The sequence below is a fragment of the Amyelois transitella genome, chromosome 13 (genome assembly GCF_032362555.1).
Source record: "Amyelois transitella isolate CPQ chromosome 13, ilAmyTran1.1, whole genome shotgun sequence".
NCBI classification, from domain to species: domain Eukaryota; kingdom Metazoa; phylum Arthropoda; class Insecta; order Lepidoptera; family Pyralidae; genus Amyelois; species Amyelois transitella.
In genome coordinates, this window is record NC_083516.1 from 5860541 (window position 1) to 5882836 (window position 22296).

Sequence of the window (22296 nt, forward strand, 5' to 3'; positions counted from 1 at the left end):
TATGAGTTCTGCCATGAAACTTTTTGTTGTACATTATTCGTTTGGGAAATTAAAGTTGCATGAACTATTCAACTAGGATAATAGGCAAACAAAACATTGATTTTGACAACAGATAAATATCCAATTTTACCAATAATAAAGATCTTAATCAATGTGGGATTACACAGATGAACGAATACATTTTTAATCGTATTGAAAACGAAAACGTAATGTAGTTTTTTTACCTGAAACGATTTATATCAAACATACGTTAAATGAATAAGTACCCTATTATTTAGTTTATGTATAAAATTGGCTGACTGTTGTCCGAGATATCTTTTTGGCAGTGGGCTTGCAGGTTGTCATTAGGTATCTCTGAATATCAATCAAAGGCACCTCACAATTTTAATTAAAATTTAAAGCTTTTGAGTCTTTTTTATTAACTCTGTCTACCTTAAGGGATGAATAATTACGTGATATATTTGCTGAAGAAGGAAAACCAAATGATATGTCTAAAAAGAAATAATTTTTTTTTTCTATAAACTTAATTTTTACATTGATATAACATCGACATGGCCAGATTCTTATTTTTATATAAACACTATGCTGCTATGGAGCTGACTGCTATTTTTTATCAAAACTTCAACTAGTCGGTGGTACTTGGAACCCAAAACGAGTTGGTCCAGTCAATTCATTCCAGTATATAGGTCGATACCGGCCTACAGACTGGACCTGCGGAGACGCTTCCTCAATGCTGCTGACGATGGCATTCCGACGATGACGGGAATGGTAATCCCTTATTAGTTTCACGGTGAAGAAGTAGATGAACTCTAGTACTGAGACGAAGCTGAAGCCAGTGACGAAGCCGCAAGTGGAGCCGATATTACCTGGAAACAGTTTTTATTTATATCAGACAATTCCCTCAGCTTGAGGTAGCAGTGATGTTTTGTAGGTATACTCTTATGGTGCAATAAAGATCTATCTATCAAAGTAAATACCTACATTAAGACGGTTAATAATTTTTTATAGGTACAAGAAATCTTAGCCAGTATATGTATATCGCATAACAAAGAACTGTGTTCAGGTGCTGTCGACAATGTTATATTGATTCTGTATTTGAATGCCAAGCGCTTAGAATACTCACTGAACAAATCAAACCACTTCATGATAACATTCTGGCCGTAACAGTCGGCGACTTCCCTAGCGTACTTGACGTGTACAATCGATGTTCCGGTGAAATTGGCGCCTTGTCTGGAAATGCAGGAACAGTATTCTCAACTTACAATGCTTGTGCTACTTACGTAACTGTTCTAAGTTGAATGACTAGGTCTGCTTAGAACTTTCTGAGTGATCTAGTTATTTTAAATGACAAAACAGTTTAGGTAAAATCAAGTGGCAACTTAGATAACAGTTAGGATAACAAAACAGTTTACGTAAAATCAAGTGGCAAATGTAGAAAACATCCCAGTCTAATAAAATTTTAGGGGGATTTTTTTTTGGGGTGGCGATGGTCATCATCAGCATGATCAGCATCAGTTTTTATCTATAGTTACCTATATTTCAATTCAATCAGCCTTTCAGCTAAACGACGCCTATGTGACTTGTGATTTATTGGCTCTTGTCTACCCCGTTTCAAATGTTTGTTAGTTCAATAAAACCTTCGCAACCGAGAAATAATGACATGCAGGTTTCCCGAACAACGAAAGTAAACAAGTGTCAAAATGTGAATTGTCCTCAGATTTGCCTTTATTTTCTGTTAATGTTTAATTTATAAAATTTAAGCACAAATTTAAAAAAAATGGCGAATGCAAAGAAAACTGCACTATCGACTGCTGACTTTGAAGTATTCGGTAAAGTTCAAGGAGTATATTTTAGGAAACATACTCAGAAGAAGGCTCTTGAGCTTGGACTCAAGGGCTGGGTGATGAATACAGCACAAGGCACCGTGATTGGCCAATTGCAAGGGCCCAAAAACCTCATTGATGATATGAAGATATGGTTGCAAAAAACTGGCAGTCCCAAGTCTGTGATTGAGAAGGCGGCGTTCCGAAACGAGGGGCCGATAGCTAATATGGCTTTCAAGACTTTTGAAATACGTCGCTAAAATGATTATCGACCACAACTCTAAAAACGTTATCATTTACTTAAGGATTTTGATATGTGAATGCGAGCCAAAATTTAAAAGTTTTATCTGTTTTTAAGTGTGTTTGTACTAAATTAAATACAAAAATAATTTTAAAATATTGCAGTGTATTTAAATTTATTCATTTTCATTTATTATGATGTAAACGTGTGTATATGAGTAAAAGTAAAAGTACTATGAAATTTTGCCAAGTAAAAGTATATGAGTCTGACAAAATATTATCGAATTAAAATATATACTTTGCAATAGAGAAACCACGTTATATGAAATAGCCGTGCTCTTAAAAATTCTTATAGCCAATGATCTCTGTCGGCATCCGGCACTTTGTTGAGATGATCCGGGTAAATGTTGAGGTCATAGAAGTCGTAGCTGTACGCCGTCTTGGAACACGTGGGGAAGCACATAGGGCACGGTAGGCCACCGCCGGCTAAATCCATCTCCAGCTCAGGGGCTATTGGTTCTATATCCGGACGGACAGTTGTCGACTGAACTAAATTATAAAAGTTTTAGTTTATTTAAAAAAAAATACCTTAAGTACTTTAAAAATTGGTAGACACGCAAAAAAATGGTCTTCTTCAAGTATTCTTTTGAATATTATTTTTTGCAACTTAAGCATATTAAAGGGTATGCATCCACAGCAGGTCCAGCAGGAACAGCATGCGACATTTCAGCATATAGTAGCTGATGGTGTAGAAGGTACAATAATTATTTAAAGAAAATACTTATAAATACCATAATACTTTCTCAAGCAGGCAACATCTCTCATATCACAAGTTCTAGCGTTATCCATCTTCAGCATATTAAAGGGGGTGCATCCACAGTGATCGAGCAGGAACAACATGCGACATTTCAACATACAGTCGCTGCTAGTGTAGAAGGGCAGGTATGATGATTCGTCGTAGAACAAACATCTTCTCAACTTGACGGCTACATGTTGAATGTCACGAGACGCTTCAGTAAAGGTAGCTGCGACGTTTACGGTCATCTGCAAATTATGAATGTCCGATACGATAGTACGAGTTGATTTTGTTAGTTTATATAAGAACGTTTGAATTGCATTTGCATCATAAACTTTTACGTTAAATTTAACTATAGCGGTAACAAAAACGGCGTATTAGTCACCTGTCGGCTCTGTCCCGTGAGTATTTATTGACTACAGAATTCCGAATTCAGATTTGTATGCTATTGACCCAACAAATTATTCTTACCTTGTTAAAGTCATGTGTTGCACAAGTACGTGGCCTTTCAGGCTTTTAAAGACTATTGGACTCAAAAATTCAAGACTATTAGCTCTCAAGGCTCTGTCTGTCCCGTAGGAGATAAAGACGTGATTTATGTAGATATGTATGTAAATAAGTAGGTACCTATTCTTTTACAACACAAATTAGTTCTAAAAATATGACCACTGGGTGAGTGTGATACAGAGCCTATTTATAGAGAAGTAAAACAACAATGCCCCATACCTAAAGGGATTTCACTCAAGCGGAATGCATTTTCACGTTTCATTAACCAATTTTTCAAAGCTTTAGGAATCAGAAAGACAATAAAAATCAATTAACATTGTTCTAGGAGCTTAAACCGAGTGGAGCCGAAACAAATCGTAAATCCTACTTTCGTAAAAGGTAACAAAGGAACCACTACACAATTTAACTTCTAACTTATAATAAATTTAAGTTTATTAACTTATAACAAATGTTCACCTGTACTCCGGGATTTATCATTTGCATCGCAAAACTGCCGCTCGGTGCATCAGGAAAATCGTAGGCGTCTGAGAACTGCAACTAAAATGTATTATAATTAATTTTTTATTTGTCAATAATGTTTATTCTACTCTATCTACTCTTGTCTATCCTCTTCTTACAATATATTGTTTCAGTTGTCACTCTGCATCAGTATAAAAATCGAGCGTCCTATGTTGGCTGACTGACATAGGTACTCCTACAACGTACAACTGTAAATTCTGTAACAATTACGAACGATAAATACTAAAGTAGGTTCTCGTCTCTGGCAGGATTTACCTTTGCTCCTTGTAATGGTACATTGTAGTAAAAGTCATCGTCTGTGTTTAATCGAAGCAATACTTTTAAACCTTGGTCGAAATCGAATGATGATTTGTTGCCATATTTGTACATATCTAAACTGCGTGTAACACCATTGTTGCTGAAAAGCGGAATAATTTAAATAAAACATCATTTGCATGCCACAAACAAGATTATAAAAATCAATCAAAGAAAATATTTACAGACTTGGATTTGATAAAATGGAGATTAAGGAATAATGATAGTCCATCACATTCCATAGTTTTATTTAAGTATTGCTCTCAGATTGATATTATAATCTGCACTATAATTTGTTTTCACTATCAGATCAGGAATTTACTTTTATGAAAGTATTTAGGTATAATATTTTTTTAATACTAACTCCTGAAACTTAACATCTGATTGTCTCAAGTAGTTAAAAGTGCAACAGTAGCCGTCCATGGTTAGCCGGAAATCGAACAGTTCAGAACAATTCTTCGGGGTGTCGTTCCAGGCGCAAGTTAACAGCAACTCTTCACAGCGAGGCGTTAACTGCACATTACAAAATATGATGCATCATTTGCAAACTAACTAGCGGCCCGCCTCGGCCTCACCTATGGTACATAGATACATAGCTCATAATATATACGCCGATAATGTACCTTTTGACGGTGAAGGAATAATCGGTTCAGTATTCCTTAAGGTTAGCTCTAACACAAAATCAAAGTTTCCAAGTTTATCTCTTTATAAATTAGCATAAATAAATGTATAGCGTTATGCATTTAAATTCGTTTCTGAGCGATCTGATTGAAATAAGAGCCTTATCATGCCGTGGAAATATGTGAGCCCCGAGCCTTGTAAGAGTATCTAAGTTTATACTTAATTAAGTTTATCTAAGTTTATAAAAAAGGGAAAATAAAATTTCCGAACCCAGTATGTAGGTAATGTAATAGAATTTAATTTTTTTGGCGTTACTCTTTTGTTTTTCATATCCCTGTTAAAGACTAGCATATTAAATATTCAAAGTTAATCAAGTAAAATTTTTCAACATACACTTTTCATTAGTTCATTGACATCATATTCTCCTAATGCCTCATGCAGACTGACCATTGACACCGTTGTTTGGCTGGCTGGCTCCAAGTTGTACAAGTGGCCTATTCCACGGACCAAATTGATCATATCTGGTTCATTGTACTTCTTATTGCGCTCTTCTTTAAGTCTGCAGAAGTGTTAATAACATACCTAACATATGTAAGTACAAAACTTAAAAGTTAGTTTAGAATTTAAACTAGTCGCGAGAGCGCCATGGGCTTAAAAAATCGCATAAAAATTAAATTGAATTATCGAGGACTTTATTAGAAAATTTTAGAAAGTTTATCATATTCTCATAGTCAATAATTTAATTTATTTTTAATGTGCTCTTCATTTAAAATCGTCAAGACTATTCTTGAATATCTTTTGTACAAAGTTAGTTCACGTTCGTTGCATACTAATTGTGACCTAAATAATCCATATTACACAAAAATATTACGTACAGTTTTCTCGTCAGTTCAATAGCAGCACGTTTACTAATACGATTGTTTGTACAAATACCCACGGCTGGGAATATAATCTTGCTCACAGCGACCCCGTCAGGCATTTGGGTGGTCACCAGAGGAGCTCTGTAGTACTTCTCAAAGGTAATCCAGACGAGCGACACGGAACAAACTAGAGCACCGATCAACGTAATCTTCCATATGATCCTGCAAAAAATGTATCACGAAACGTAATATTTCCTGCCACATAATTATTTGAATGGGAAAATGAATTGTGCAGACTTTTTGCATCATAACAAGAACGGTTATGTAACTGAACCTACTAACTCATTGCGGCAAACACCTCCAAGCCATTGGCGACGTAAACAAGTTCACCAAAGTTGTCGTGCAACTTGTAAATTTAATAACTGAACCACCTTAAACACTAAATATATACCTCTCCAAATTCGGTGTATTCTCATCAACCAGATGTTTCAAACCACAAATAGACGATTCTTTACAATACTCTTTAGTAACAGCCTTTATAGTATCCTTTAAAGTTCTAGGTTTAACCGACACTGGTGATTTCCTGTGAATACGTCGGTTTGCATAAATTGACCTAGAATATTTCCTGTCCATGTTTGTTTGTAAAATTCTGAATGTGGTAGCAGCTTATCGCGTATCTACATTGCTAAAGAGTGCTTAAAACATGCGCGTTAATGAGTTTTTAACTATTCCATTTTGTTGATAAAATCTAACTATTTTGATTGATTGTCTCTTCTCGTGTTCTATTTTATATTTACATATAATTTATGGCGCTTGAGACTTCATCAAAAGTGTACAGATCTCGACTTGGGAAATATATGCATCCATATTATGTGGCATGCTTAATATTTGTCGTATATTCTCGAAAAAGCGCGAATGCCGTAACTTTAGTTTACATATTTAAAAAATATTATTAAAAAGACGGACCACTACAGTTTGTTACGTAAGAGTTATGCTTTGATCTTTATTCGAAATGAAATCGATTACGTGCTGATACAATATGATAGTGATAGTTGGCCAGATGATCACGGCTGGACTTGCGAAATAGCCATTGCTAAACAATAAGGCCATCTGCGAGAATGTTGACAAACAGACGATCACCTATTGTGTAAATAAAATTTATAAAATTAACTAGTGGGAAATTCCAGAAAAGCCTTTGTTAGGTACTGCCGAAAGTTTTGTGTTTCTGTGCTAAATATGTGTATGTGCATGTGTGAATGTGATCACATTTAAAGCGGTCTAGTAGTATCTGAATTTATTCGTCACAATGAATACACAGGTCTGTTTTCTACACGTATAAACTTCTTCTGATTCAATACCTATTATAATTTTGAATGCCAAAGATTTGTGAGTGATTCGGATGAACGCGGATTTTTTTTTGTAGTTAGACCAATGCCCGTTTACTCTATTGATCCACACGGCTTGCTTAAATACTCGTTCGTTATATAAGCACTTAATTATCCTAAATTATGCAACCGACATCACAGATAAGCTTCGTACTTAAATGCAGAATCCTTTGACACGTTGTTTTCCTGATCCAAACTTGTTACTTTCATTAAATTGCTCAATCACAATAAAATAAACATTCCAATATTAATATAATTTCTTATAAAATTAAAAAGTCTACATTTCTGGTTATCCATTACTTTCCTTACCGTATGTAAAAAAAAACTTTTGAATGAAATCCATAAGACACCGAACAACTGAAACAAAGAGGTTCATGAATTGTGACCGGTACCTAATAATTGATAAGAAAAAAACAAAAAGTAAAATAAAACAGTTTAATTACCTACGCTAGCTTGTTGCTCACATAAGTTGCTTTACTATGATGGGCAACTACGAAAGCCTTCATACTCTTAGGTTTAATTTCTGAACTCACATACCTACTTAATTAAAACTTTATATAAGTAATAATATAGACAGGTACTTGATAATGAATTAGTCACATATGCTCTAACTTCGTTTAAACATCTTTTGACGGTCTCTGTGGCGTAGCGGTAGTACGCTTGTCTGTGACACCGGAGGTCCCGGGTTCGAATCAGAAAAACTTTTTCTGATAGGCCTGGGTCTTAGATGTTTATCTATATAAGTATTTATTATAAAATATAGTATCGTTGAGTTAGTATCTCAACGATACTATATTATAGAGGCTAACTCAATCTGTGTAATCTGTCCCGTATATATTTATTTTATTTATCTTAAGTCTCGATCGTTATGAAACCAATGTCAAAGAATTATATAAAAATAGATTATTGGCGGTCACTGGATATTTCGGCTCATGAACTTTACCGGTCAAAGTGCGGGTCATCCTTTCTCTGCATGTCATCATCACGTGCTTGCTGCGTCTGCGGTTTGCGTAAACTAATCTGCATTGTAAGATAATAAAACACTTTGTCATAAATAACTACTTATGTGTTATTCGAAGTTTAAATATCATATTTCTAGAGCTGGAAACCTAAAAAAATTTAAAGTTTAATCAAAAGCCTACATTAATATCTGCGTAAGCACACAATACTAGTAGTGGTTTATGATCATTGCGTTGAGATTTCTACGATCCACATTCTAACAATATTTTTATCGTCTAGATATGTCTTACTAAAGTTCTTGACATTATCGTCTAAATAATATTGATTCGATTATATTTATCATGCTGCACACATAACTAGTCAAAATTGTAATAACAAGTAATGAGTCATTTAAAAATGTTTATAGTTTCAAACTAAGTTGATTGAAATCTAGGCTAACATTTTTCACGTGCAAAGCGACCATTACGTGACCCAACAAAATTACTGCACTTTATGAATGTATCCTAAGGTAATAGGTGGAAATTGACAGATAACATCTAAATTATCAGATATGTACAGTTGTACAGCACACAAATATAGATCAAGTCCAGAAATTATAGTTAGTTTACTAGAGGTATACCTACTATGCCTGCAGCTTGACTTACTTGACTTAAGGTCCTATGTAGCTGGGGCAGAGGGCATCCACAGTGCGTCGCCATCCCGCTCGGTCTTGAGCTTCGCGTTTATGCCTGCAGCTAGCTGATTTGTTTCCCGTTTGCGAATGAATTTTCGGATACCTCTCTTATTGGTCCTACACTATACAGCTATACTTTCCTATCGGTACTATCTATTGTCTGCGGCTTCGCTCGCATACATGGTCGTTTATCGTAAATCATACAGGATTTCACGAATATTTAGACTAAAATTAACTGTAACAATACGTATAATACCACAAAAGGTTTAAAAAGACAACAATTATTTATAGTTTTTCTGTACATCTTTAAGTGTATTATGACAATGCTGGCCTAGAATTAGAAATATGATACCTACCTACCTAAATTAATTAGTACCTAGGTACATACTTAATTACATAGGTATCAATGTAAAAAATGTGAATGGAATTGGTCGAAAATGTTGAAATGTGTTACTTCGGAAAGAGCGGATATCTTTATACTTAGGTACTTTGTCGATTTAATAAAAATAAAAATGCCTGACACTGAGAAATACAATTAAGCAGGTACCTAATTAACGCGCGATATAATAACGCCGGGGTGTCGTAGTGAAAGGCTATGGAATGTCGAAAATCCGCAGTGTGGGGTCTATGTGCAGAATGTCGAAAATCAGTAGTGTGGTTTGATGGCCGATTACAACAGCCCGTGGTAGTGGTGTGCGCCGCTCACCATCCGCAAAGACACAACGCTGGTACACACTCGCGACCAACTGGGATCGAGTTGGATAGTGATGTGAAAAGTTTGTCGATTGTGTTTCGGTGACGAATAATTGATTGTTGTTGTAAGTTCTGGATTGTTTTGTTTCTTGTGTTATACTCATCGTTAAAAATATTTGAAACTCGAGCATATTTAACCTGCGATGATATTTTATAGAACCTGTGTTCTATGACGAATATTGATTGTTGTTGTAAGTTCTTATTTATGTAATTACGCGGGAAGGGAATTTTATACTTTGCCAATACTTCGGTATTCTATTTCATTTTTTAATTTAATTTATACAATTGCATTCCATATATAACCTTTTGTTCTATTGTTTGTCACGAAGAAAAGAAGTCTGAATCATGTATTTCAAATGATTACAAAAATACTTTTTATGTGCTTTATTGTAGTCAATTTCCACGGGACATAGGCCCGAAAAACAGCAAGTACACCCACTCAAATTGTTTTCTTCATCATTTTACACCGGCCATAAACATGGGCGTAGGTACTATTTGCACTTTCAAAAACAGTATTATTCATTCATTCATATAATCACGTCTATATCCCTTGCGGGGTAGAAAGAGCCAGCAGTCTTGAAAGATTGACAGGCCACGTTCAACTGTAAGGCTTACTTAATGATGATTTGATGACAGTATTATTTAAATATTTTAGAAATTAGCTAAAACTAAATTAAAAAGTTACATAATATTATTATAGTTATATAAATAATTTTAAGAAAAATTAAATGTGATTATTACAATTTCTAAACTATACTAATATTAAAACTACCTAATTAAAATAAAGTAAGCTCCTAAACAACAAACATAAAAAGTTACATAATGTTATAACATATTATATTTTAACACAAACTTTAATAGGTGAAGAAATATGACGACATGAATTTTAGATATACTTAAATATTAAGAAATACTACTCAAAGAAAACATATCGTGCATGTATATATGCTACAAAGGTACGAGTATATACCTTTTTAGGTAGTACACATTCTTATCTATGTTCTATGTGGCCCACAGTACATAATTGAGTAGCAATTTACGTATGAAAATTGTGAAGTTCTTTGGATACTGAAACATTCTTTAATATGACACTACCATCATACGTAATAATAGGGTCCAAAAGACCCAGTTCACACGATCAACATTTCGCAAATGTAAAGCGGAGTTTCCGGTCTGGTTTCACAGACCATGGTGAAGTACATGGTTAATATGATGTGGCACAGAATATGAGCTGAAATTAAACGGTCGTTAATGTAGATACATCTAATAAATGTAATTAGTCACAGTTAATTTCTTACGTACTAATCGTATCTGCGTCTGAGCAATATGGACGGACAGACAGCGTATTCCTTGTTCATTTCGGAATTCTCAAAATGCAATCCGAACAGAACATTGGCAAGTCAAAAAATTACACCCTTTTAACAAATACATTAACAACATACACACTTTTATTGTTAACATTCTCGAGGATTGACCAACGTTGACCAAACTAATGTACCTACCTATTTATCTATACTCGTATTTGAAAGTGAAATTTGTTTTGGTAAGCACTGCGACCTTGGGTCTTCATGGGTCAATTGCCCGAGTATGAGAAATGACCATCTTGCAACTCATAATGGCCTTACACACATTATGTCACAATGGCTGGCATCCATGTCTGATATTATCTTATCGGAAACAAAGTACTTTTCAAGAAATAAGAACAAATGGTACGATCTTCAGCTTCATCTTTCACTTTATGTTTTACAAAGTAGGTACTTAATTCAAAACATCAACGCATTTATATGTTGAAAAAAAAACATAAGGGAACCACAAAAATACCAATTAACATCATAACACGTCTTTGTGGTCCAATGGTTAAGGCATTTGCTTAATTACGTAGGTCTTGGGTATAAATCTTGCGATTGCACTAGGAACTTCAGGGTCGTTTATACTTGAAGTATATTCAGCGTTTAAACTTAAACATCACACAAGAATGATCCCGGTAGCCTATCAATCGCGATTCTAGTGATCTTATTGCTCTCTAAGCAACATTACACGCAATTTTACAGTGTCTTACCACCAGTAGTATCGGCACCACGTTGACTGCCCAGTCGCTCAATAACACAAAAGTGATGACAGGTTCATATTATTGCAAATTCATCCCTATCAAGACGTGGCCTAATTGTTGTCATTTTGTAAGTTTTGTTTGTCAACATGCATAACACTTGTTTTGCTATCACTACAAAGTAGGTACAGAAATGCGTGGCAGTACCTATTTCAATAGTGGACATCACATAACTGAACTGAGAACAATTTCTAATAATGGACCCAAAAGTAGGTCACAGGTAGAACACGTTAAGGCTGAGTAAAGTGGATAATTTGATAGTCCCGTCAGTTATTGTCATTTTATTGATATTATCATTTGTCAACATTTTTCACCTCGTTTATATATAAGGTATTTGAAACAAAAAGAAAAAGTAAAATCTATAAGGTCGGGCTCACCGTAAATTGTAAAACTTCTTTGCGTCAACGGAACCATAAAAACTTACTTCTTCTTTTTTAACCTTCGTGCATATTTTTATGGTACCTCCTGGATCGCTATCATTTGCTATTTCTTGTTAGTAGGTACCTACTCCCCACTTACATTTTAAAAAATTAAATTCCACAAAAAACTTATTCCAAAAATTAAATTCCACAAAAAACTTATTCCGTGCCGTGTGGTTCCCGGCACTATTACAAAAAAGAATAGGACCACTCCATCTCTTTCCCATGGATGTCGTAAAAGGCGACTAAGGGATAGGCTTATAAACTTAGGATTCCTCTTTTAGGCGATGGGCTAGCAACCTGTCACTATTTGAATCTCGGTTCTATCATTAAGCCAAATAGCTGAACGTGGCCATTCAGTCTTTTCAAGACTGTTGGCTCTGTCTACCCCGCAAGGGATATAGACGTGATCATATGTATGTATGTATGTACTTATTCCAAAAAATTTCCAGATTAGCAGGATGAAGCACCTAGTCCTTCTACTATCATCATGTTATTTGGCAAGTTGCATCCCACCCCCGCACCCCGCGGTGGTGCAGGTGCGACATGAAGAGGAGCAGCTTCCCGGACATTTGAGGAGCCCAGCGTTACACAACCCACATCTCCGCGAAGTGCTACCATTGGCCAGTTTGCTTCACCACGGCGAGAAACTGGTAACATTTTCATACTAACATGTTTCTGCTCTCGCTAAGGGCTAAATTTAAATTTGTTCCCTCACATATCTCTCCTCACAGCTCACTGGAAGATAACGCAGAGCAGAAGCTAATCTGATAAAAAAGCACACCCCAGTGCAACATTTTATTTTTCACAACATGTAAAATATGTTCCTTTGAATCAAACCGAGGATCTTCGATATTCCCAGTGACAGTTACTGGTTTACCACTGGGCCGCGCGGAATGAATTTCTTTGAAACAGCAACATCCTTCCATTTTATAACCTTCGTGTATCACTAATCTGTAGTCATTAATCTCTGTATCTAACTTCCATCATAAAACCATCAATTCTTTATGAATTCAAAGAGTTGAACGTGGCCTATCAATCAAGACTCCATCTACCCTGCAAGGGATAAAGACGTGATAATATGGCTATATCTTTTTCAGGTCCACCACAGAGAAGCAGACGATGTTGGCCGACACCAGATCTACAACGTGCTGACTCACGCCGGCCTCATCCCCCGGCGGCGGCACTTCCCCCAGCCCCCGACACAGCATTACGCCCCGACGCATCCTCACCAAAACTTCTTCGAACCACCAGCCTTCACCAATCCAGATATTTTACAGCATTTGTAAATGATATCATCTTTATAAACTTTTAACTTCATGCGAGGACCAATTTTTCAATAAGTGTTTCTAATAATGTGTCTTATCTTTCCACTCTCTTACCCTAAGGTTATTCGAACATTCCTCGCACATTTTTTATGATTAGATACGAAATTGTGATAATCGCGATGCTTTAATAGTAACCATCAATGGGTACTTTTTTATAACTTTTGTATAAAAAGACATACATACATATAATCACGTCTATATCCCCTGCGGGGTAGACAGAGTTAACAATCTTGAAAAGACTAGTGGGCCACGTTCAACTGTTTGGCTCCATGATCGAATTGAGATTCAAATAGTGACAGATTGATAGCCCATCACCTAAAAGAAGAATCAAGAATGTATAAAGCGAGAAGACTATAAAGAAGGATACCTTCAGTATATCATCCCGGAATTCTGAGAGGAACTGGGAGTGATAATATGAAGGAAAACTAAAAACACACTAGCGGAGTTGCTATATACCTAATTACAAATAATAGGAAGAGGAATTATAAGAAAATAAGTGTTTAAAAAGTTAATAACAAAAGTCAGAATACGTAATTAGATTTCTGTGGTATTAAATCATTGTATAAAACGAATTTCGTCTTTCTTCTAGTTCAAGGATAAAGCTAGATTGTAAAAAAAATGTTTTAATAGGGCAGAACAGGAGAACCCAGGAGACAGGGATTTCTGTTTTTCATGTGGAGTGTATATGTATAAATATAGTGTATGTGTGGGTTAACATAAATATTGATTGTAGACATATTTTTGCGTAACATGCGCCTGTCATTACGTAAAATAAAGTAATACTTAATAATACACACTCTATTTTTCTTCTTTTATTAGATAAAATGTTCTTTATTATAATGTGTATTGGAACTTTTTAAAATATAAACTTAAATAACCCAAAATTATGGGCATAGTCTTTAATTAAAACGAATCGAATGTAATTAATTCCTCTTAATTTAACTTTACACTGATGATGAAACAGGCTAACTTTTAAGTAATTTTGTTTATTATACTGAAGAACTCATCGGTATTAAGAAAAGAGAACGATGTTTTTATGAAAAATAGCCACTACAATTTTTGTGAAAGTGAGAAATCTGAATACTTGTTTGTTGTTAAATTGCATAATTACAGAAGCATAACGTTTGTAAATATTTAATGTAAATCTGTACGATAATATAATTGAGTCAGCCAAACAATCGTTTTATTATGCCACGAAACCTTTAAATTTGTGCATACTTACGAACTACATAAAATCAAATTTGATAAGTTTTAGCCTAAATTCTGTGTCGTGTGGTTCCCGGCACTATTACAAAAAAGAATAGGACCACTCCATCTCTTTCCCACGGATGTCGTATAAGGCGACTAAAGCAAAGGCTTATAAACTTGGGATTCCTCTTTTAGGCGATGGGCTAGCAACCTGTCTCTTTTTGAATCTCAATTCTATCACTAAGCCAAACAGCTGAGCGTGGCCTATCAGTCTTTTAAACACTGGTGGCTCTGTCTACCCCGCTAGGGATATAGACGTGATCATATGTATGTATGTATTAAACTGAACAACTTTTCAAAGAAAAACCATCGTAGTGTAACCATACGTAGTGAGTAATTTTTTTATAGCAAATATACAATAGTTATAATGTGCATGTTTGCCTCATTAACACTCTAAAAACGAAGCTATTTTAAGTATATTATTTAGAAAGAAATGCTAAGTAAAGGGCCACTTCGTGTAAAAAGCACACAAAATGAACAAATAAAACATTTTGTATTTACGTAACCTTGAATGTCAGTGTCCGTGGCACTGCATAATAACACGACGTTGCACAATTGTTTATAATTATTTTATTAAATATTCATTGCTTGCACAATGTAAAATAATTATAAAAGGATTCAATTTCGAGGTGAAGCTTAATTTTCCGCTTTTGATGTCACTATTTAGTTGTCCAAAATGCCACACGCTTGTCGTTCTCTCCTAAAAGATTATTGTTCTAATTGCACTATTGCTGGGGTGCATTTCATAGCTGATGATACAAAACATTGGGTAGAAAGGTAAGTAGAATTTTATTAAACCAATTCATAAATATTTATTTAGAGAGCATACAAGGAACCACAATTGCTGAAACAGTGTGTAGTGGTTACAAACAAAAAAATACAAAGCATATTGAATCATAGATAAATAATAGTAATTCTAGTAAAAATAGAGCACAAATAAATTTTCCTTCGATAGGACTGAATCAAACACCTCGCTCTGTTGCTGCATTTGCAGTCAGTTAGTAGTATGTATTTGATCAAAGCCGGTAAGGTAAAATTTTTACTAAATAGGTTACGTATAACGGTATGTTACGTAAAATTTAATGATAAAACCAAAATTTTAATGGTAGAAAATTCATTATACTAGCTAGAATTACTTGGATTTGACAAGAGAAAAAAATATTAAAACTTATAAAGTCGTATAACGTCTAAAACAGTTGCTTTTATATTTCGCGAATCGAAAACGTAAAATCTTTTTCTCTGTAGAGTTGTATGGGCAATTCTAGTTGTCCTTGCTTGGTATGGAGTTTCACTGCTCATCATAGCTGCCTGGGACTCCTTCGTGGAGAACCCCATCAGCTTCGGAGTGGAGACGACCTACGTGGACTGGGAGACCAGGCTGCCTGCTGTGGCGGTGTGCGAACTGCTCAATGTTGATAAGGTGTACGAAGTCGCTGACACGTTAGTACCATTATAGGCTTCCTTATCTACCTTTGTTTGTTTGTTTGTAATATCTTTATTGCATAGAAATTTACACAGTAACAAGAAAATAGTTCATAATTATAAAATAAACAAATCACTTGCAATGGCGGGCTTATTTGGAATCATAAAAGAAATAACATAGGAAAACCTCTCAATAAATAGTCTGACTTACTATAAATATCTATTGCACTCAGTCAAAATCTAGAGAACTTATATCAGGCAGTCCTCCGCCACTCGTACTAACGCTAGAAATGATCACTTAATTCGATCAAATTTTGACACCTATGTTTATAATTTCTTAAAGGTTCAGTAGGAGATAATGCTTTTAAGTTAACTCAATTAAATCATTATAAAGTTCGCACTTGTTGAAGCTTAAGGACTAAGTGAAGTTTTAATACATTAATATTGGTAAAGTTGTTAGTAAGATGTATGTACAATAGATTCATATCTACTGTTTTAGGATCTGGCCACCCGGCCACCTTCTAGATTTAGAAGATGCTCTGAAAGAAATAGCGTTTTACCGAGGAATAAGCTACACTTTAGTTGAAGTATGTCATCACGCAAAGAATCCGAACAAACTGTGTCCGATGGAAAACTACACTTATTACGCTGACTTGATTCGAAGTGACTGTCCGCAGATTATAAGAAACTGTTCGTACAATGGGAATATGTTTGACTGTTGCGAGTACTTCCAGCCCATAGATACTGATATTGGCACATGCTTTATTCTCAATTCTATACAAACAAAGTAAGTTACAAGTCTATTTGTGAGTAGCCTTCTAATAAAGTGGGGACCAGTAAATAGACGGCTCAGAGTTAGGAAAAAAAGACAATATATGAAAAATTTTATACGTTTCAGGGAGCCAAATCCATATCCAATGGTTTGCAACAGAACCCATAAAACAGGAATTATCAAGTTTGAAATTTTATTAGCAGCGGCGGTAAGCAGTATGAAGTACACTTGATATTAAAATTTTCGATATTTACACGATCTGACATTTGCATATATTTTCTATCGTAATATTTACATAATTTGTAGGTTTATACCATAGGAGAAGATGAAATACCTAGCATTACTACTCTACAATCCGCTACTTTTAAAGTTCAGACGAAGCATACTTACAGGTTTGTTTAGTATAAATCTAATCATTCACTCAAGTCCATAAGCGTTTAGTCCCAAACCGCACGCATACATCACGTCTTCATGCCTAACAGGGTAGGTAGAGCCAACTGGATCTTAATAGAATTAAGATACAACTGGCTAGCTACCTTTGATAGTAAAAATTCCAAGTTTTACACTGGCTTCCCCTTAATTTTTACCTATTACAAAAATTTCATAGAAATATTGTTGTAACTGTACCTCATCTTTGAAGAAAATAGCTTAAAACGCAAGCGGTAAATTGGTCTTATGTTAAAAGAGAGACTTACAGTTACTAACTGTATTTATAACAAATTTGACAATCTTACAACATTTCCTTTTGTCAGCTAATGACATCGACTGGTACCTATTTATATCATTTATAGGTATTTTAAATCAAGTAACCTTTCAGTCGGCGAATTACAGTCCGTAACATTGAAAATGACCCACTGGTGTCATCAGAAACATCAGTGGAGCAGCGGGCTTGCCATACCCGCGACGAAAACGAAGGAGGACTCTACCCTCATTACTCTTACAGCGCCTGCACAATTAAGTGTCGAAAGCAAGCCCAAATAGACACTTGTGGATGTAACGACCACTTCATGGTTGGCACTTGTAAGTACAACGAGGATATCATAAAAAAAAAACTATGTTGACTGTTAAGTACACTGATATCTTATTTTCACGCGTTGGTTGTAAATGCCGAGGAAATTTATTCTATTTATTTAATTTTTAAACTATCGGTAAGAAAAAGTTACATAATTAAGTATAAACTGTAGGTTGTTATACACTTAAGTAAAGAAGTACGTCTATCAATATACCAGTCAATCCAGTCCATAAGGCAAGCGGTACCTACGTCTTTTATTTCACGATTCCTTCCCAATTAAGTATCACTAAACTCTAATAAAACACTACAAAACCAATTTATTGACGACCATTGAATTACAGACTTCCAAAGTAGCTAATTGCTGTAATTACTGATATTTTGTAAAAACCTATCTATCTCTTTTACCACTTTGTAGCAGAAGCTGAACTGTGCAACATTACCGGCATGGCCTGCCTCCACTCCAGGGCTACACACCTCACCACACTAAAACCCAATTGGGCCACACGACCTGGAATGGCTTGTAACTGTTTACCATCATGCCATGAAGCTGAGATTACTGTCATTAAGGACGTCATAAGAACGTGAGTGTACCAGTATCTACTATATTTTCTAATATATTATCAAATGCCCTATAGCTTGATAAGAGATGGATTCAAATAATTAGATACATGCATGTGAGGAACTTCGTGTCGTGAGTGTAGGTCATCATGTAATAATATTGATTCCGCTTGCCTCTCCGGAAAAGATGCGTGGCTTTAAAATTCAAACTGTGTATAAATATTGAAAAGAAAATTTTATTCATTTTACAGAAACCGTACTTTAAAGAAAAAAGCAGAAGTAGAAATCGTGCTCGCATATTTACCATCGGAAAGATTTAAACGCAGAGTTGTAAGAAGCCACCTTGATTTAGTGGGTAAGTTGGTATAACTTTGTAAGTCCTAAAAACATGAGTAAGTAAGTACCAACTTGCGTACTTAACTATTAAGTACGTTGGCGGAGAAAACGGGTACTTCTGTCTGCTCTGGTCATACTCTGGTTAAGTACTTATACTAAGGCTAAGTTGAGAGGTAAATAAAATATATATTGGTTTAAAATTTCAGTTTCTGTAGGAGGGACAACGGGGCTTTTTGTTGGTGCCAGCATTCTCAGCTTTGTGGAACTGATATTTTATTTCTCAGTTCGTTTTGTAAATAATATCTGGCTGGATCGGAGGAATTATGTTAAGAAAAGGAAGAAAGTTAAAATTATACTGAGCGATCGCGTTAATGATAATGCTATCAATGTTATGAATAATTCTCAAAAAGTAGGACCGTATGCCAATAGCGGTGTATTTACTACTAAATTTGTTGCTTATAATAAATAGTTTAATAACGGAATGTTAAAAACTTCTAGCTCCTTTTTCTTGTAGGCCCTACTGGTTTATACCTATATGCTTCTTTATTTAGCCTTTTTTATCTCAAAAGCTTGGTTGAAAATAGGTCGCAATAAATAATGAAGTAAGCATTTATTTTATCACTTATTACCTTGATCCATTAACCATTTTTTTCTGATATGTACCAATTTTATAGATAGATAGGTAACTTACCTACTTATAATTTCTGGTAAGAAAACAAAAAGCAATATATTTATAAGTCAACAATCAAATCTTTACACAGACTCTAGTCGGTTACCAGCGTTAGGCTAAGTACTTGTTATCCGTATGATATAATCAGATTAACCTAGGTCGTTAACATGACTAGGAACTGAGGCAGTGAGACACCGATCCCTTACCCGGTACGTTCTGGAAGTGTCCCAGTTTTAGGTTACAGGAAGACAGCAGTTACACTGATGCAACTAGCAGGAATCATTACTCGGCCTCTTTATGGCTACTACTCACGACAATACTTATTTGCTTTACACAAATGAATAGGATATTCTACCACTTTCTTGTAAGACAACCAACGGCGTAAATAACAATATATATTTTTTTCTAGACTAGTCAAAATTTAAAGGACTTACTTTATATAGTTTATCGATGCGCGATAGAAACAAAGGATTAATATATAGTTGCAAGTTTGGACAAGGATAAAAATACAAATATTATTGTATAAGTACCTTTTATTTATATATAATAATAATAAATTTATTTATTTTCTTCACAAAATTTTACATTTGGTGCATGCAAGTAACTTATACTACTACTTATAATAAAATAGTTAATTACTGTAAATTTTGTGAAGACTGGTGCTTGAAATAGGCTTAAACTGCCTGGTCATACAAGACACCAGGTCCCCACCTCTCAGAATAGGCTTCTATTGTAATTTTAACAAATTGTGACATATATTTTTGTAATCAGTGCACACACATATAATTATATCTATAGAACCGATATGCTTGCGTTGGGTGTATAAGATAAACATAGGAACATACAATATAAAGAAAAAAAATATATATTTAAGGGCATACATACCTACATATATAAAAATATACAAGATACATATAGACACAAACTCATATATAAATACTCGTACATAAGAAAGTGATTTCTTTTTTTATTTAAATTTATATTTCTCTTTCGTTGGGGAGCCTTAGATATGCCTTATTTTTATTTTATTTTGTTAATATGTGTTTCGGTTTTTTTTTTCATTATTTTTTTGACGATTTTACTATAATGTTAAATCGTTTTAAACGAGAATTTATGAACAAGGTACTTTGAAAATACTAAATAATGTAATCATGTAACTTTCAAAAATGCTAATGCATTTAATATGTAAAACAACAATCATTATTTTCAACACATTATTCAATCCAATAAACTTCGTGCTTATCCGATTACCTGTTATCTTTTAGAAAAAGAAAAAATAACTACCTAACTTAATAACTTTTGCCAGTAAAAATAGGATATACGAGTACACTTGATAGGCCAAAGATTATGAAATTTGGTGATTTAACTCATTGATCTGCCGTATTCGTAATTCTTTAGCACTGGCACAAAATAAAAAAAAATCAAAAAAATTTTCCGTCTACTCTATGCTATCTCCGGTATCAGGTCCTCCTCATGAGCCACCGATTGCAGGGTCCGTGCAGCTGGTACCGCCGGTAACGCATGCAGTGCCACTGGGGAATTTTCTGCATCCGTCGCAATGCTTCCAACTGAGGAGGAAGGAGTTTCGTTAATGTGTGATCGATAGGAACAATTTAAGGCTAATGACTTATTTATCACTTTATTTCTTTTTATTACCCTTGATCACTTTTCATTTTCTTGAAATAGCTTAAACAAGTCGGTTTAATTATCACAAATATTTTCTCTGAATTTATCCTTTGTAGTATAGTAATTAATCTATTACTAATTCAAAAAGTGAAAAACACAGTCTTACACTGTTACGATAACAGTCATAATGTTGCCAATGTTATTCAAAGTTTTATTTTTAAACACAATAGTAATTGTAGAGCAAATGTACGAGTATGTAACAACTTTAGAAATACTCGAGATCGGCTGTGCTAAAATCATTTATTATTTCTTTAATTGTTATAGGTTACAGGTACCCTAAAAGAAGAAACTTTTTTAAATTAAGAACAACACATGCTAGGTAAAAAAAAAACAACTCACATAATCTATGTTCCCCGATCGAAATGGTTTTGCTTCAGAAGTGGTAAGTAAACACACGATTATCGCGAACACAGCGAAAGCGCACACATATTGAAATTTCATCTTTGCAACTAGCACTGAATCCAGACGGTTTCAGTGATTTCACTGACGTTAAGCTGTGCCAAGGCGTTTATTGCAAATGTCTGGATAGGCAACAATCGAGCCATTTATAAGGGAACTGGCGCCCACGCGCCTTCTTCCCGCTCCAAAGACAGGAGCGATGTAATGAGAAAAATTTTCAAAGCTTTTAGCGACAGTACAGACGATGCATTCATTCAGTCAGTCAGATGTAATGGATAATGAGCGTTTTCCATAAAAATGAAAAACTGCGAAAGTAGGCAGATAAGTAGTCCATTTCCTTTTTTCCGTCCAGTTGCTTGCATTCTGTCTGCAAACTGCTGCTCTTCGGTCCATCGTTCCCGTGCGTATTTCGAAATAAAAAATATTACTTTCCAGATAATTTATTCCAGGTTATATTTTATACCCCTGTACCAAATTTCATCAACATCAGTCCTGTAGTAGAGTAACAACAACATCCACACATACTTAGATAATCTCGCATTTATTATAGTAGTGAGATAATATTAGTGCATTATATAATATGATTATTAAGTAAAAAGAGAAGTTACAAGAGTTAGGTTGAGTTAACACAATATCACATTAGAAAAAACATGTAGGTACTATATAAGTGAGGGTAAGGTATAATGGATGTAATTTATTTTAAATCGTTGGAAGATCGGGCGTACGTTGGAAGATAGGTTTTATAAAGGACGGACAGCTTAACTAGCCCAATATAGTTGACCTTACGCGAATTTAGTCCCTGACAAAATTTAAACACATAAATACTCTAATGCAAATTCACAAGGCAACTTACACACCCATAAAATCCTATACACGCTAAATTAAACGAGAACCAGTATTATAATAAC

At 34.7% G+C, this 22296-nt stretch overlaps 4 protein-coding genes across 4 annotated transcripts; 3 read left to right on the forward strand and 1 right to left on the reverse strand.

Annotated features, from left to right (window-relative positions):
- Window positions 1-604: 604 nt before the first annotated feature.
- On the reverse strand, window positions 605-8071 carry LOC106132047 (sodium channel protein Nach-like). Its single transcript, XM_013331361.2, has 11 exons — window positions 7989-8071; window positions 6112-6243; window positions 5676-5882; window positions 5194-5359; window positions 4544-4692; window positions 4141-4282; window positions 3823-3903; window positions 2855-3107; window positions 2417-2612; window positions 1124-1230; window positions 605-866 (listed from the first exon to the last, which is right to left on the reverse strand). The coding sequence occupies exons 1-11, from the start codon at window positions 8069-8071 to the stop codon at window positions 622-624; spliced, it is 1761 nt and encodes a 586-aa protein (XP_013186815.1). The 3' UTR covers window positions 605-621.
- On the forward strand, window positions 1701-2144 carry LOC106132078 (acylphosphatase-1). Its single transcript, XM_013331394.2, has one exon. The coding sequence runs from the start codon at window positions 1778-1780 to the stop codon at window positions 2081-2083; it is 306 nt and encodes a 101-aa protein (XP_013186848.1). The 5' UTR covers window positions 1701-1777; the 3' UTR covers window positions 2084-2144.
- A 4347-nt stretch (window positions 8072-12418) lies between the features above and the next one.
- On the forward strand, window positions 12419-13246 carry LOC106132048 (uncharacterized). The gene is made up of 2 exons (XM_013331362.1): window positions 12419-12610; window positions 13058-13246. The coding sequence occupies exons 1-2, from the start codon at window positions 12419-12421 to the stop codon at window positions 13244-13246; spliced, it is 381 nt and encodes a 126-aa protein (XP_013186816.1).
- Window positions 13247-15209: 1963 nt separating this feature from the next.
- LOC106132049 (sodium channel protein Nach-like) lies at window positions 15210-19728 on the forward strand. Its single transcript, XM_060947405.1, has 10 exons — window positions 15210-15310; window positions 15779-15973; window positions 16455-16742; window positions 16854-16935; window positions 17034-17119; window positions 17545-17747; window positions 18155-18320; window positions 18549-18652; window positions 18840-19050; window positions 19713-19728. Exons 1-10 carry the CDS (start codon window positions 15210-15212, stop codon window positions 19726-19728), a joined length of 1452 nt encoding a protein of 483 aa, XP_060803388.1.
- Window positions 19729-22296: the final 2568 nt, after the last annotated feature.

Excerpts from the sequence above, each read along its gene's own strand:
- LOC106132048 (XM_013331362.1), top strand. The coding sequence starts at position 12,419 with ATGAAGCACCTAGTCCTTCTACTATCATCATGTTATTTGGCAAGTTGC. Across the intron at positions 12,611-13,057 it reads TTCACCACGGCGAGAAACTG|GTCCACCACAGAGAAGCAGA; the intron begins GTAACATTTTCA and ends TATCTTTTTCAG.
- LOC106132049 (XM_060947405.1), top strand. The coding sequence starts at position 15,210 with ATGCCACACGCTTGTCGTTCTCTCCTAAAAGATTATTGTTCTAATTGC. Across the intron at positions 15,311-15,778 it reads ACAAAACATTGGGTAGAAAG|AGTTGTATGGGCAATTCTAG; the intron begins GTAAGTAGAATT and ends TTTTCTCTGTAG. Across the intron at positions 16,743-16,853 it reads CTCAATTCTATACAAACAAA|GGAGCCAAATCCATATCCAA; the intron begins GTAAGTTACAAG and ends TATACGTTTCAG.
- LOC106132078 (XM_013331394.2), top strand. The coding sequence starts at position 1,778 with ATGGCGAATGCAAAGAAAACTGCACTATCGACTGCTGACTTTGAAGTA.
- LOC106132047 (XM_013331361.2), bottom strand. The coding sequence starts at position 8,071 with ATGCAGATTAGTTTACGCAAACCGCAGACGCAGCAAGCACGTGATGAT. Across the intron at positions 1,231-2,416 it reads GCCGACAGAGATCATTGGCT|ACAAGGCGCCAATTTCACCG; the intron begins ATAAGAATTTTT and ends CTGCATTTCCAG. Across the intron at positions 867-1,123 it reads GAAGTGGTTTGATTTGTTCA|GTAATATCGGCTCCACTTGC; the intron begins GTGAGTATTCTA and ends AACTGTTTCCAG.